This window comes from Larus michahellis, chromosome 9 (genome assembly GCF_964199755.1).
Source record: "Larus michahellis chromosome 9, bLarMic1.1, whole genome shotgun sequence".
Taxonomy (NCBI): domain Eukaryota; kingdom Metazoa; phylum Chordata; class Aves; order Charadriiformes; family Laridae; genus Larus; species Larus michahellis.
The window spans coordinates 7,194,226-7,210,417 of record NC_133904.1 but is presented as its reverse complement, the minus strand read 5'-3'; the positions used below and the strand labels follow the sequence as shown (position 1 = coordinate 7,210,417).

At 47.6% G+C, this 16,192-nt stretch overlaps 1 protein-coding gene across 9 annotated transcripts in view; it reads left to right on the top strand.

Moving 5' to 3' along the window:
• CHD2 (chromodomain helicase DNA binding protein 2) overlaps nt 1–16,192 on the top strand; it is an 88,503-nt gene that overhangs the window by 34,707 nt on the left and 37,604 nt on the right. For 6 of the 9 annotated variants that reach the window (XM_074600575.1, XM_074600572.1, XM_074600574.1 and 3 more), the window contains 2 exons: nt 11,171–11,390; nt 14,170–14,256. In XM_074600575.1, coding sequence (XP_074456676.1) covers nt 11,171–11,390; nt 14,170–14,256 — 307 coding nt within the window. Of the gene's footprint in view, nt 1–11,170; nt 11,391–14,169; nt 14,257–15,337; nt 15,460–16,192 lie in introns of all 9 variants that reach the window. The other 3 variants (XM_074600578.1, XM_074600579.1, XM_074600577.1) reach the window with 2 other exon arrangements.

Genomic DNA, 16,192 nt, shown 5'->3' with positions numbered 1-16,192 from the left:
GCATCTTCTGTGCTGCCTTTCTGAAGGGCAGGTGTTGCGAGAGGGTACCTCCATGGTGGAACCCTAGTGTGAACTTCAGAGGTGAGAGGCAGGCTGAGGTCCTGAAGTCCAGGAGTGAGTTTTGTGGGGGATAGCAAGGAACAGGCGGTGGATAAGGTGGTCCTCTCCTTTCCCCTCGCTTCCATCTCTTGCAGCTGCTCCTGCACCTCCTAAATACACCAGGGTGGGAATGGTTTCTGCTGCAGAAGCTGCAGGGCTGAACAAAACCCTTGCGTCTGTATCCAGCACTTGGCTTCTCTAGCGCTAAAATGTTATTTATTTGGGGAAATAAAAAGGATTGTGGTGGGTTAGATCTCAGCCTGTTTTCTGTTGAGAGAGCTGGAAGTCTGAGGTCTGAAATGGCGTGGGGTTTTTTGTTTTTTTTTTTTTTGCTCAGCAGCCACCTTAGAGAGGCAGAGAGCTCTGCAGTGTGTGCTGCAGCCCTCGCAGAGCAGAACACCCTGGTTTTACGTGGCAGCCATTTTATGAAGATGTAGTTCCATACGAAAGAGGATTTGGTGGGGGGGGAGGAGGGAAACGAAGATGTTAAACAAAAATTGCCCTCTCTGACTGCCTATGAAAGCAGAGGGCATCCCTTTTCATGTTTCGGTAGCGCTCGGCAAGCCCCGATTTCCCCGTGAAAGGAGAAGGGAAGGCTGCACCGCCTGGCATTTTGGTGCGGGTCCAGTTCAGTCACAAAATGGCTGTTCCTTTGTGCCGCATAGCTGACAGACATACTGCATTGCACTGTGTGCGCTCCGCGATCAGCAGGAAGTTGCTGGTGGGGAGTTCAAAGGCCATGGCGTGCTGGCTGGGGACGGGGATTGGCTGCGCTCGCCTGCAGACGGGCGGGTGGCCATGGCGGCCGAGCCCTGCCTGCGCGCGATGCCTGCGCGCGCCGCACACCCGCTCCCGCACCACCCACAGCTCTGCTGGGCTCTACTGGGTGTACTGGGAGCCTGGCCCTGGGGCGCACCGCTGCCGCCTTCCCTCGCTTCCCCTCATCTGGCAGTCGTGGGCTTTTATTTTTTTTTTTAATTTTTTTTTTTTCTTAATAGGGCAGGCTATTTTGAGAAGCAAGCGGCTTGAAAAGGAGCAGGGTTATTTTTGGTGCAGATTTTTTCTTTTTTTTTTTCCCCTTCCCTTTCTTTTTAAACTTTGAAAGGAATCACAGAATATCATAGTATTCCTGGAACATCTGGCCTTTTTTTTTTTTCAGCATCCTTAAACCACTGACTTGCTTTCAACGTGCATTTTGCAACTGATTGTCTTTGACCTGACTGGAAACATTGAACACGTTTATTAAAATGCCTCTGACTATGTGTTTCAGCTTTTCATCCGGGCTGACGGGTTATTCTTTTAGCTGTTGCTGCCATCATTTATCTACCGAATCTTTCAGTTTCATTTGAGTCTTTCGGTTTCATTTGCACTGCTGGATTCTTTAAGGATTTCCCCCTCTCCTCTCCCTTTTTTAAGCTTTAACCCTGTATGAAGCTGTCCGGAGGCTTTTTTTGAAAAGGGAAAATGCTTGATCAGTGCAGAACACAAAAGGAATAATGTGCAAGGAATTCATATGAATAATGATGTAATCCGTGTGCAGCACAAAGGAGATTGTTCTTGTTTTGCTTTGTTACTTCTGTTTCACATTACCCTCTTGAAGGAAATGTCTCATCTAATTACGAATGCACAATTCTGAGACTTTCAACTTCTCTGTTTCCTGTTTTGTGATTGCTGCCAGGAGTGGATACAATATACACAGGGCTATAAAAAAGCCTCACCAACTGCAAGAAGCTACATTTAGCTGCAATTTAATCTCTTCTGGATTGTTCTTTTTTAGGGAAACATCTTAAGCTAATTAATGAAACCTTGCGTATTCTCTAAATGTGTGACCATTTTGCTGAATAAAAATGGGAAAAATAGGAATAAAGAGCTCACCTGGGTAGTTCTGTAACCCTGCAAAAATGCTCGTGTGGCAGGCAGTGTGTGCTGCTGCCCGGGCGTTGCTGTAGGTGTGTGCACGTGGGCGCACGCATGCTCCCACCGCTCTCCTGCCTGAGCCCACCCATGCCTTCAGCCGAGAGGAGCTGACGTGGCTGAGATGGTAGATTAGAGCCAGTTCCGCTTTCTGTTGGGTTGATGTTTCACCTGCTGCACTTCGAGGGCAACAGTTGCCCTTATCGGCACCTTCCCCTATTTCCTATATGAGCCGAAGCCTAACTCTCCCACGGCTGCAGGAGAAGCAACGTCGTGGTGCGGTGCCACACCGTTGTACCCTGACTGCTTGTAGGGAATGGCACTTCTGAGAAGACAGGAGGATCTCACGGGTGCGCCTTGGGAGCAGCGTGGCTGTGCGCATTTGGGGTGCAATAACCGTGTTTTGCACTAAAACAAGTATTTCCACTATTAGCCTTGTGTTAGACCTTTAAGAGAGCTCAGAGGGAGGGCCAAGAAGGCAGTGACATTTAATTTTAATCTCTCCAACTCAGTATAGGAAGAAACCAGTTCCTGTCTTTGTTTTCATATTTTACCTGTAGTCTCAGAAAGCTGTTCATACGATTAGCAGGTTACTGAGTTGATCAGCCTGTCTCTTAGGAATTTTTATACTGAGATGTCTCTTTATTCAGGCTTAGCACTGCTAGTTTTAGGGAGCAGATGCAGTGAGACTAGCCACGTGGCTAAGTACCTGGGGCTGAGCAGTCGTGTAGGGACTGAACTGAAGCTTCTGATGCCATGGCCTTGCTGCTTCTGAACTGGAGACAGCTAAAGGAAACCTACTTTGGGTGGGTTTGGCAGCTTATGCTGAAATTACGTCTCCTGGAGGAGCATGTATCCACTGTATCTTGATTTTGTCCCTTCCAGAAGGAATTGCAATGTTAAATTAGGCTGTTAAGTTCTGAAGGTGGAGAAGCGCTTTAAATCTCCCATTGCCCCAAGCTGAAATCCAGCTCAGGAAGATGGTGATAATGGATGGGGAAAGATTCGGTTCTGCATTATCTCTCCTCTCCTTCAAGGAAAATAAATACAAACAGAAGAGCACTGGGGGAGGGGGTGGCCTGGATTACCATAATTAGATATAAGCAGCCTTCTAGCAAAGGGTGTACTGTTCTACTGACATGGTGTCTTACATAAATTTTTCTGATGTGTTTTTATTAAAAGACGTGCTGAAAAGCCATTTTGAAGATGCATTTTCAGCTGGTGGTGGTGTGCATGTAAAGTCCACCTTTATATCCTGTGAAGGATCCTTGTAATGAAAGCAAAAAAGGCTAGATGAAAAATTCACATCTAGTGACTTGCAGTGAAGTCTGTCACTCTGTTAATCCCTCCTTTTCTTGGAACAGGGATCGTCTTCTGGATATAATAAGAAGCAAAATGTCGAGTCTTTCCAAATGTTCAGTAGCTCTTGTGTCACTCAATTTTCAGTGTACAGCTTGCTTTATATTTACCTGTGGGATGAGATAGTCTGCACTGTGGTGTCTGTGTTTTTCTGGCCTTGGCTTCTAAGGTTGAAAAAATAAAAAGGCTGAAACGATGATCTCCGGTTCCCATCTGGTATTGTGCTGGTAGTGCTCGCATGGCTTTTGGTCTTGGCAGGGCTTGTGAGGAGTAGGTTTGCCAAGCGCCGGGTGCTTTACGGGTGGGATGCTGAACACTTCGCTGCTCCTGAACCTTTACCCCGGCTATGAACAAGCATCTTGCAATGTCAAGAATCCACTGTCTCCAGAACACCTGGCTCCGTAGGAAAAAGTTGTGTTGTAACTATGTTTCTTGCAAGTTTTATTGCTAGGTGTGGATGACTTAATAGAATTGCTAATATATTAACTATAGGAGTCATTTGCATCCCTTTTATGGGGAGGAACCTCTGCTCTTAACTACGGAGTTGTCACCAGTTGAGAGCTTTGAATGCCATGTGCTGTCTGTAAAACGGAGGCTTAATGATGAGCCTTAAATCTCTTGGTTAAAAACAGCTTTTAACGGTCACTTGGAAGAAAACCCTCGGGCCAGGTCAGACTCCCCTCTTCTGAACTGCCAGCTCATCTGGAACCAGAACGGAGTTTGTGCACCTTCATCTTCTTGTTAATGGGTTTGGGTCCTAAATTTCCATATTACTGCAGTTCTTTAAGCTGTTAGGTCTTAAAGGAAGTTTGCAAATGTTATGGGAGAAAAAAACAACCCCCCTTTCTGTACTAATTTAAACCAAAATTGCGTGTGTGCACTCCATCCCCGCCCCCCCATCTACATGGCCTTTACAAAAAGTCGTCTGCTGCTGCTGTGCGGAGTCCTCTTTGTGCTGCCATTGGGCCTCAGCCGGGCTGTCCCCTGCTGTGACAAAGCAGAAGCTGGGGCCGGAATTAACCCCTGCCCGCCTTGGGGGAAGGTGTGTGACCCTGGGCTCCTTCCATGGCCTGGGTGTGAGGAGTGGACCGGGACCAGCCGGGGTCCCCCGGCGGGTGGTGGTTGGTGGATGTGGAGAGGTGGTGGATGCGGAGACGCTCCGCCGCCTTCCCGGGCAGGGAGAGACAGCCCTTTTCAAAACCCTGAGAACCGCAATTGTCCTTCCCTTTCTGTGCAGGGGAGGGGAAGGATGCTGCCTTTGGAGATTCTCAATGGTGCTCCTTAATCAATCAGACAGGTCTTGACTCCTTTTGTCCCTGTGCTGTTTTTCTTTTTTTCTTTTTCTTTTCCCACTAAACATCCCAAGCATTTTCAGCCTCTGGCTCAAAGATCAGAGAGCGAGAGAGCCAACTCTCCCAATCGTGAATGAACTGCTCCTTTTGCTTGCTTATGCGAGCATAATGTGGTGTCTTTGTAGTGGAGAAAAAAAAAAACCCCACTTTTGGAAAATACTTGTCATTCAGGACAGCCCAATGTGCTGTACAGGGCGCTGCAGCAGAGCAGTGAGGGATATATTTAGCTCGCTGCGTGCTCAGGATTGCTTTACTTTTGGCAGTTGGGAGTCCTGTGCTGGGGCAAGTAACGGTGGCCAGAATTCGTATGAAGCTTTCCCTCCGCCTCCTCCCCTTCCTCCTCCTTTGAGCCAGGCTGGAAACCAGCACGACCCAATTCTGATGGTTATTTAGATAGGATACCTGCTGAGTGCATAATCCCGCAGTTGTTACGGTAGCACCACGGCCCTGTTGAGCGTAAATGTAATTAACACCCAACCTGTGCAAGCAAGGTTTGCAGTCAGGTCTGGAAAATGTGTGTATTCTCCGTGGTAACTCTTCCCGCTTGCCTATTTAAGAAAAAAAAAAAAGTTGCCAGTCACAAAACGAGGTTGTGGAAGTATTTTTTCTGTTTTTTGAAGGATATGTTGGTTATTGTAGAGGGGCAACCCTGTAACCTTGGGAGTGTTTGTGCCCTTTAAAAGCCTGCCCAGAGTTGGCCAAATTTTATTGCGAATATAAGAAGTTATTTGAGACTTGCTTCTGAACAGAATGAAGAGCCTGGCTGCATTTAGCGTATTCTGGTTTAAGTTCCTGCATTGAGACTGACCATTGTTAAAAATACGTACCATGCGTACGGATAGTAGAGTAGCAGGAATATTTTTCTTCCCTCCCTTCCCCCCATTTCCACTTTTGCCTGCAGGAAATAAATCTGGAAGAGCTCTTGCATTGATGGACCCCTCCCAAGGCTTATCACTAAGAAAATCTTTGCCTTGGGAGACAGGCAAGCACCAATCACTCTTTTTAACAGACTCTCGGAATAAAATAATGGGAACTCAAAAAGCTAGGACTGAATTTATCTTCAGTATGATGGTCTGAGTGTCATTCACTTCACTTTCCTGCAAGCTCCAGGTACTCCGAGGCCTTGGTGACACTTACTATATAGTATTTGCTCATGTTTTTTTCCCCAAGGCAAGGCCTCTGTGGTCCACATATTATCCCCTCTTTATCAAACGTTATCCCCTCTTCATCAGGTGATCTATAGCCAGCATCAGTCTTGTGTTTCCCTGCCTTGTTTAGCCTAGAGGTGAAATTGAATGTGGTTCGGTGGGGTTTTTTTACAGCTACTCTGTGACTTGGGTGCATGCATAAATATTAACTGATGGTGCTTGTTTTATTTGCAGTATATATAGATATTTCATATGTGCTTATATATAATGATAGGGAACATCACATTTACAGATCAAATATTCAAAGGAGATGTTTAACGGCATCACAGTATCCTGCTGAGTTGGTGCATTAGCATCTTCTGTGGTCTGTTACCGTCCCTTTGTGTGTACAACAGTTTGTGCGTAGGTCACTTTGGGAAGACACATCAGTGTAAATAGTTTTAAACTGGTGGCCTACACTGGCTTTGCTGATCTGTGCTTTGGAGTGATCCCAGGGCCGTTGCCACTGGTGGACAGGTGAGACTGGCAGCCCTCGCTGAAGAGCTGCGGGGGCTGAGAAGCCTCTTGTACTGGTAGAGCTGGACCTGACAGATATGCCTGGTCTGGAGAAGACATCCCGCTCGCTTTGGGGAGCCACAGCCTGGCTGCCCGCTGCTGTGCTGTGGGTTGGTAGTGCCGTATGGCAGCAGGTCCGGTGGGCTGACCTGCGGTTCTGACCCATGACCCCCTGGATGTTTGAAGGTTGCCGTGGAGTTGGAATGCTTGAGCTGTTGCAGACGCTTGGCTTGGCTTGGCTCTGCCAGAGAGGGGCATTGAGGACCCAGGGGTGCCCCAAAATTTGCGTCTTTTCTCCTCTGTAACTCGCCTGTGCTACCAAACGTGGTATACTTCCACTGTTCTGGTTCCTGTAAAGGCTTGGTCCTGATTTTGCTAAGCCGGCAGAGACCTATTTTGCTGTTCCTCTGGGCTCGTCTTCTGAAGTGTTAACAAGTTCAAGCGGCTCATGGAGGAGTCCAGCAGCCCAGTCAGTACTGGCATAAGCACCAGTACTGGGAACGTGAGCTGTAGAGTGAGGAAGGGTGGGAGATGTGAGGGGGGTCTCCCAGCTACCTGCCGTTGGCCTTTCGGTGGCAGTGAGTCAAGATGGGGATGGGCACCTGAGTGTCAGTTATCCACAGAACATGTGAAGCTGTGTCCAACAGCACAGAGAGTTTAAGTGTTATGTTTGCTGAGGGGATCAATAGATTTGGTTTCTGATATCGTCCAGTCCCTGGTGTTATCCAGCCCTGGGAATTCATGCCAAGGACCTTCTCGAGCCTGCTCAGGGTGGTTTTGCTGGTGCTGAGTACCTGCTGAGCTTGCAAAGCCCGGTGGAACGTTGCTGTTTGGATTCAAACTTGCTTAGATTCAAAACGTTCACAACTCCTAAAGCTAGGAGGAGCTTGGCTTGTGGGAGGGTCTTGGGTCATTAATCCTCCATTAATCCTCCCTGGCTGAATTCAAGTTCTGTCCATCAAAAGCCAAATTTTAAAGTCTGGGACAGACTGGTCCCTGTTAAAACCATTCTCTTGTCAGCTCTTGGTTCCAGATACGTGTATTTGGGTAATTTTTTCAGCTTGTCTTACACCTTCTGGAAACATACATGATCTTTGTACTGGTTGAGAGCTTATAAAATGTTTTGTTGCTGTTAGCAATGATCCCCTATAAAATTAAGTCATATGTGAAATATTAAATGCTAAGGCAGGAGGCTTCAGGCACACGGTAATTGCCTTGTAAACAGAGATGCCTGATTGTAAAGGGTCTTATCGCTGCCATTCAGCTACTTATTTCTTGGAAGAAACGTGCCCTTCTTGGTAAGGGATGATTTAGTTTTCTTCCCCCACAAGTCAGGAGCAGACTCTTAATTAAAACAGAATTATAGCCTGAAGTATTTCTTAGAAACCAGGGGAGCGTATTTGGCTGAGCCGTAGCAGATCTTAATTTTTATAGGAGTTTCTCACTTCAAGGGAGTTACCAACGGTCCAGCTGTAGCTTTCTTGATGTTCAGGGGTATTTCTCTGCTGAATTTGGAGGGGGGTGGACTGGCTGAACGGTGATTTTTGTCACAATTGATTATAGCTTATCCCCCACTTACAGTTTAATTGAAAGTAGGTCTTGTTTGGATGTAACTTAGGGGCACTAAAGCAGGGCATATTCCAAAAATAGCTTCTGAAAAGAGGACTTAAATCTCCAGTTATGTACAGTGTAAGGCCTGACTTGACATCTAATGTTGCTAATCCTTTATACTCTGTTGGCAGGTAGAAATGCTTCCTGATTGTCTCGGTGAGACTTAGAAAGGATCGCTTTATGGAATTAGCCTTTTTATTGTATCAATGTAGAAATAAAGACAAGCACATATCCTTTTGCCTGGAGAACAGGTTCCTTATTAAAAAAGAATTATTTGTAACAGCCTTCGAAAGGACATACCACTTCTCATCTGCATTTCTTTCCTTAGTAGGGCAAGCATGCGCATACCTGTACATGCAGATGCGTGTGTCATCTCTCTGTCACTAGAGAATTCACCCTCTTTTCAGATGACATGGTTGACATCTTGGAAAAAAAAGAATTACAGTGTCCAGGTAATGCTGTGGATAAAGCACGTTAATTATGGCTATCAGTGTGCAGAAAGGCTGTGTCCTTGAAATAAAGCTTAAGGCCTTGAGAAACAAAAGAGCTCCAGAGTGGGAGGAGGCCACTAATTACTGTTCTGCCTTTAAACAAATACTGCCAAAGCTGTCTGGCCTCAGTCTAGCCTGGGTTGTTATAATTTCTTCCAGCTATTGCTAATAAATCTGATAGAAGAAAAGTGCCTTCGTCTTTCTTGTGTCCCCGTGGAACATGGAACGCCAGCACGACTCAACCAGAGCCTGATGTTGCCACTTTGCGTTGTGACAGTAGAGGTTTGGAGGCCTCCAGATCCCATTCTTTTGTGGGGGTCGAGTCCCCATCCCTGCAGGAGGCTCTGTGGGACGGTGTCCTGCTGAGCCCTGCCCGTGGAAACCGGCTGTCCCCAGAGCTGCTGGAGCGTTGTCTCCTTAAGTGGTGTGGCAATGTTTCCTAATAAATTCCCTTGGTTTTCTTGAAAAAAAACAAAACCAACCATGAAACTCTGAAATTTCTCTAATGGAGAAGTTTCGTCACTTTCTCTAAGTAGACTTGGTTGCAGAGCGATGTGGTTGAGCGGGATGCTGGGAGCAGACATCACCAGATCCATGGATGTGCTCAACCGTGCGGAGGGTGTCAGGGCGGGATGTGATGGAGGACGCTGGTGGTGGGGTGTAGCAGGAGGGCACAGCGATGGAGGGTTATGGTGGAGAGGAGGGGACTGCAAGGAAGGGACAGGCGGCGGCAGGGTGTAGCGAGACGGCTCTGTGTGGGGCTGTGCCTTTGGTTGTCACAGGTAGGAGTGGGACGGGCAGGAGTGACCATGCAGCCTGGAAGGGTGGCAGTTCAACTCGATTTTCCAGCCCTGCTATGAGGGAGCGATGCCGTTACCCCCCGCCTCCTTCGAAACTGAGCTGGGATGATGAAACCAGCAGCCATCAGTGACGGCTCGCCCTCCGCTCCTTCCTGAAAAGCCTCCGTTTCTCTCACTTCAGCCGTAGAAATTCTCGCTGTTTGTGTTTCCCCTGCGTGTGCTGCGCCCTTCCAGCGTAAGGACTTGCGACAGACCCACAGCAGGGCGGCAGCCGCCACTGCCAGGCGATCGCAAGATGGTGGAAGAGGGATGGCTGTAAGATGGCGGGCGGCAGCCTGCCTGCCTGCCGGAGGCGTCTCCGGAGCCGGCTCCTGCAGCGCTCGGCTGCCGCCCTCTGCCCGCTCCCACCCAGCCGGCAGCTGCACCGGCCCCGAGCTGCTGCAGCCAGCCTCGCACGCTTCATTAAGAAATTGATTTAAGAGTAAATAAAAAAAAGCTTATTTCCGTGGTGTAAATTAGCCCTATTTGCCTGTGGATGTACCTGTGAATAGGAGCTGGCTCTGGTGATGCCGTCTCTGTAGCGCACTGATTTCTGAAGAATTCTATGTAATTGTACCTCTGCTTTTTGCTTTTTTTGTCTCTGTGTTATTTCTTTCTTGAGTTGTGAAATCCGAGCAGCGCCTCCCATGTGTCTTGTTACTTTTTGTAGTTTTGTACCAAAAAGGAGAAAAATTAAAAATCTGATTTCCTTCTGCAAAGTTTTCCTGACTCCTCTTTTCCTGGTGTTATACCTGTAGCGTGCCCTTAAATATTACAAAAGCATCCAGCGGCGGAGCAGGAGCTGGCTTGGGAAAAGACGCTCCTTGTTCAGCAAGTTTGCAGTTTTGTTATTGCCCTGCTGCATTTGGGTTTGTGACAGAGTGGGGTTTGCAATGCTGCCTGACTAGCATGGATGTTGTATGTCGTAATGAGGTTTCCGTTTTCTTTAATTGGGTTTTGAAATGAAAAATAGATGTTGGGGTGATTGGGCAAAGGTATTTTGAGTATTTTGGCCACCTACAATAGTTTGACCTCTCTATGTTTTGTTGAGGAGCCTGCGTTTAAGTGAATAATCTGTATATTAAACTCCTTTGAAGGTAAAGGGAAAAAACAAAGATAAATACATGTATTTGCTGTTCTGCTCCCCCGTTATTGGATGCTAGAGACATGCAGTCTGCACAGCGTTGGTGTAATCCTTTAAACGGGAACTCCCCCGACCACGTGCCTGTGGGAGCGCCTTTCTGTTGCTGAATTGATATTTTTTTTTTGCAAGAAACGTGATATTCACTGTAATATATAATATCATGCATACTGTATTTATTGCTGGCCCCTTTTCAGAAATTGGATGTCGGATTTTTGAACCACTGGCTGTACTAGGGTGTAGTGGAGAGCCATGCCAGAACAGCTGCTTATCTTTAATGTAGCAGGATGGTCTCTGGACACTCCAGCTCCCAATATACCTTATCCTTGCTCTGAGCGAGCCAGATCCTCCCTGCAGGACCTGTGCTGGTGGTATTCATGCTTTTCTTCATGTTATCACCACTCTCTTTGTTTTGGCTGATGAGCAGGAGATACCGTACAGTGATTTGGAGCCTGCAGTCTTGCCGGTGTGTTCGTGTCTGTCCTGGGAAGGAATCGCATCTGCTTCAATCTGCCCTTTTGGGACCACGCGGTTCACACTTGCATTTAGGCTATTCCAAGCCTATCGTTGTAGCTTGGGACGTGGCTCAAGTTTGCTCACTGCGTATTTCAAAGGTGTGATGGTACAGTTAAAATGTAATCTCTTCTTTCTCTACCATCAGTCACTCGGCATCCGAAGAAGCCTCTGGCTCTGACTCTGCAAGCCAGTCTGAAAGCGAGCAGGGCAGCGAGCAGGGCAGCGAGTCAAACAGCAGCTCGGAGTCCTCTGAAAGTCAGTCTGAATCCGAAAGTGAATCAACGGGTTCAAAATCCCAGCAGACCCCTCCTGAAACCAAAGAAAAACCGGCCTCTAAGAAGGAAAGGATAGCAGATGTTAAAAAGGTATTGCCCCTGCTGCTCTGCAAAGCCGTGTTACCTCTGTTCCCACCACGAAAGAGCAGACAGCAGGACCTTAACGAAGCTGTCTTCAACTTCCCTGCCACCCGCACACTGACCAAACAGTCCCCGGCCTCTGGTGTCCCCACATCACTCGTTGGCTGTTTGGTCTGGGTGCTTGCGTCCTGCTGGTGTCACCCTTGTGAGCGGGAGCTTGTGTGTTTGATGGGACAACCCTTTGGGGACCAGCTAAGTAGCGATGGGGCTGACTGGTGCGAATGAAGGGCAGGTGCTGGTCATCAATATGTGACCCTGTCATTTCATCCTTTCCCTTTGTCTTTTCACTCCTCTCTCCTGTCTCTCCCTCAGAAGTGGTAAAGCTCCCCCATAGGATACGTAATCAGGAGAAGGCTTGTCTAGCGTTTGGGCCACTGTGGATTGTTTCCGTCACTGTCTTCCTTTTTGAAAAAAGTAAAGGAAAAGAGGAGGAGGGAAAAAAAGCTATTTAACTTTTATTATTTTTAGGTCCAGAACAGTGTTTTTTTTGTTGTGCTTTTTTCTGCAGCTTCCCAGCTACCCTCTAGCAATTCCCCCTCAAATAGCCAGGTTTGCCCTCCGCCTGTTGCTGCGCGGGAGGAAGAGGGATTGCAGGTGTCTAATGCACGTGGCTGGTGTCGCACTGGTTGGCATTGCCCCTGCCCAGTGCCGCAGCTGTGCCTTGGTCACCTGCTCTACCTGAGGGATGGAGGCACCTGAGTAACACGGCATAGTGTGGGGTGAGAAAGAGGAGCTCAGATACCCGTTTGGAAACAGGAACTCGGTGAACCGAGTTTGCTTGGAGGGAGGAAAATCAGGTTAGGTCAGGGATGTTTTTTGTTTGCTTGTGGTGTGTAACTATCCTGTTCGTCTTAGCTGTAGTTTGCACTTTGCGCAGCTTGTTCACGAGTGAGTTTTACGGAGAAAGTTGCTTTCAGCCTGTGCTCCCCACCTACCTGCAAGGGAGGAGTGAAGGATTTTGTTACCAGCTTCTCTCTCTCAGGAATCTCCAGGCCGTTGGTTCCGGTCACGGCTAAATCTCATGTGTTCAAGCTGGCAAGGAAGGGTACGTTTATAAGGCAGTTGTGGTAACACAATATTAAAATTTCAGTTTTATTGTTGATAAGTGGGGACTGAAGGAAGTTTTCTCTTTCTCTGTGGTCTTCTATGAGCGTGTCCCTAACAATAAACATTAAAATTATCCTATGAGGGAGCGCATCCATACTCAGGGTGATAATTAGCGTGGATGAAACATGAAAAGGTCAGGGCACCCTCTAATAAGAGAGCCTCTCCCTTCCTTAATTTTTCTCTGTTAATGGGTGTTTTCCTTAGCTAGGTCTAACCTAGGCGTGTTGATACCTGTTCCCCTTGAATAACCAACGCAATTAATTATTATATTATTGTTTATTTTGTATTTCTGTCTAGATACACCCATGAAGGTGAGGTTGATTTGCATTAGGTGCTGTTCAGATTTCTCATGGGAGCTGATCCCTCATCCAAAAACTGTGCCATTTAAAAGATAAAAAACCCAAGTTCTTCAGACGGTTCGGGGAGTATTTTGACTTTTCCTTTCATGTGAATTTATTTCTCTACTCGCATGCCCAGCAGAGATACACCTTCGCAATCTGTCTGTTGCCGTGTTATCCCATTACTCCTTTAACAGCAGCAGAAAAATTGCTGGGCTGCAGCCTTGTATTCATCACGCTTTCAGTCCCAAGTTGCTGCTGCATCTGGCGGTGTATTTTGATTTCTTTTTCCTGCCAGCGGCTTGCAGAGAGGTTTGAGGACCGGAGGGAGAGAGAAGCAGGAGAAGAATGAAGAGGTTTACAAAACTGTATGAGGATAAGCTCTGCTGAGGGAGGAAGGGGTTGTTAGTGGAGGTGTTTGAGAGGCACGTCGGTGGTTTGTATTTGCCCTGTAAAGCTTTGGGTGTCCTGTGGCACCAACGCAGCTCTGCGTTCATGTCCCTCAGGGCATCAGTTCTTGTCTCCCCCTTCTCCTGTCCATCCAGCAAGAACAAATGTGTGCTGGTGTACGCAGTGTGTTACGCTACTTAGGGCCTGGTTACAGCAAATAGAGCACGACCGTTCCCAGCAGTCAGCTCTGCACGTCCGCACGTCCCGCGCTGCCAGACCGCATTCGCATCAGTGCATTCAGGAGAAGAACCTGGCCGTCCTGCGACCTTGCGTCCCCAAGGGACAGGGTGCCCCCAGTCCATTTGCCATCCAGGTTGGGCCACAGAATTCACTTTTGAAGTTGCTGCTGGCGATGTCTCGTCACCGGGCTCGTCGGGCACATGGTGGGGTTTTCCCTGCATAAGGGAATTGTGGTGGAAGCTCTTAGTGACAGTGAATTGTCCCTTTGTGTTGGTACGTCCATTCATTCATTCCACGTCCAAGGTGTTGCCTCCTTACCTTCAGCACTGTTGCTTGCAAAGGGCTGGCCATCTCAGCCCTCTGTCCTTCTGCCTGAGTGAGCTGTAGAGTAATTTGTACCCTGGTAGAAAGATGGACCACTATAAAGACAATGCTGAGATAAAACATGCCGCTTTAGAGTGTTGCCAAATACCCCAAAATAATCATAATCCTTTTCAGCCAGTTTTTTAAAGAGTCCATCTACTGGTTGCTGATTCCGTAATGGTTTTGTGTTGATTTTAAAAAAAACCAAACACATTTGCCATCAGACTTCTCTAAAATGTCAGAAATAATTGGGGTAAAGCAGGCCTTCTGATGGTCTGTTTATTTTGCAGATGTGGGAAGAATATCCTGATGTTTATGGGGTTAGGAGGTCAAACCGAAGCAGACAAGAACCGTCGCGATTTAATATAAAAGATGAGGTAAGAAAATAATAAAAAAAAAAAAATAAAAAAAAAGATGAGGGATTGCTGAACATATAAAACCAACAAAACCCAAAGAGCAAAGGCAGGTCTCATCTGCATTGCCTTGCAAACACTGAGTCCTGACCTGGAGCGTGGATGTTGGAGCTCACAGTTAAGGTCCCAGTCCTGCAGCTGGATCCGCTTGTCCTGAGACCTCTGGAGTCCGCGGGCCACTGCGTGGGCTGAGATCCGCATGCACTGATCTGATTGCTGGAATGGGGCGTAATGCAAGTCATGCTCTGCTGTAGAAACGTCCTGGAGAGAATGAGTCTATGTAAAAAAAAAAAAAAACAAAAACAAAACAAAACCAAAACGTAACACACATTCAACCCAGGAATAAAGGAAACTTCCCAGAAACAACTCACAACAACCAAACAGGCATTGTTGCCCATCCCGGAATGGATCATGCTGATAAATGCGCGCGCGCGTGTGTGTGTGTGTGTGTTCAGCTTTATGAACCATCACTTTTCTTTGGTTGAGTATTGGGGAGTCTTTTACACTTCGGTTGGAGGTGACAGTGGTCAGAGCCTGGCAGAGAGACCTTCCAATTGTTCCTTTTTTCAGAACATTGGGGTTTTTTTCTGAAGATGTAGGAATTAGCTGCTGCCTTCATTTACATCCAGTGGGCTTTCTGCATAGAGCTTTTCATCTACAGGTCTTCAGGAGGGTTGAGTGGTTACAGAGGAGAAGAAAGAAAACCAGGGGAGAGGCTTAGGCCGAAAGGAAAGCTTAGGGCATAGAGCGAGGTGCAGAAACACACAGTTGGGAACCTAAAGATAAGTAGTCAGATTTTTGGCAGAGCAGGAGCCCAGTGGTGCTCTCTGATAGTCTGTTTGTGCTTCGCCGCCGAAATGTGCATTTGGATGCTCGAGAGATCCGAGTCGCGTGGCAAGCGCTGGTCTCCGGCTCTTTGCTCTGGTGCCTTGTGGCACCCCCAGTGCCACCCCCCAGACTCCTGTGCTGGATGTCCCGCATAGCAGCAGGTTAGGAAGGAGCTCAGGGGCACATCATTGACTTAGCTTTTGTTTTCCTTTTCAAGTTCGGCAAAGCCCAGGCTCGCTGGCCGCCTCTCTGTGCGATGCCCCGGCATGCACTGTGCTGGCGATGTCACACCCACCACAGACCTCCGCTGCAGACCCCAGTGCCCTGTTAGGGGCTCAGGTAAGTCCCGCCTTTTTTTGTTTTACAATATTACGTGGTTTTGCAAATGTTGTTTTCTTTTTCGATATCTTTATTTCCTACTACTTAAGGTACGATAAAGTTTTTTTTAAAAAAAAAAAAAAAATAAAAAAAATCCGGATGTAAAAACTTTGCTATACCACAAAATATTGTAAAAAACAAAAAAAAACCCAACTCCTCCGAATGACCCCACTGCCACCTTTGTGAAGCGGAAAGCCAAAATTAACAAGATTGGACCACCCCCTTCCCCCCTCCCAGCCCAAAACAACACTGACTGGTCTCCGTAGGGCAACTCCCATCTGCAGCAGAGTCCGATGGAGGGTGTGACATGTCAGGAGCACAGTGCTGGGGCCTCGCAAAGAGCAGGAGGAGATGGAAAAGTCTTGCTTTTCGAAGGCCTAAACGCCAAGAGGGAGGAAATAGCGTAGCTCGAGCCTGCATGGTGCTGAGCACTCCTTGCTGCTGCTGGAGCTGGCAGAAACCCAAGGCGCTTGACACCTCTTAAGATTGCTTTTTACCTTTACAGGGTTAATCCTGTCGCCAGTGACCTGCTCTTGTCGCTTGCTGCTTGGGACTTCCAGCACAGTGTCTAGGAGCTTTTTTTTTATTGCCTTCTTCCCTAACGCTTCTCTGCGGTATTAGCAAGCAGCGTCGCCCGGGCAGCGTGGCAGGCTCAGAGCGCGGAGCGAGAATCAGCCATCGCACCTCCCCGTGT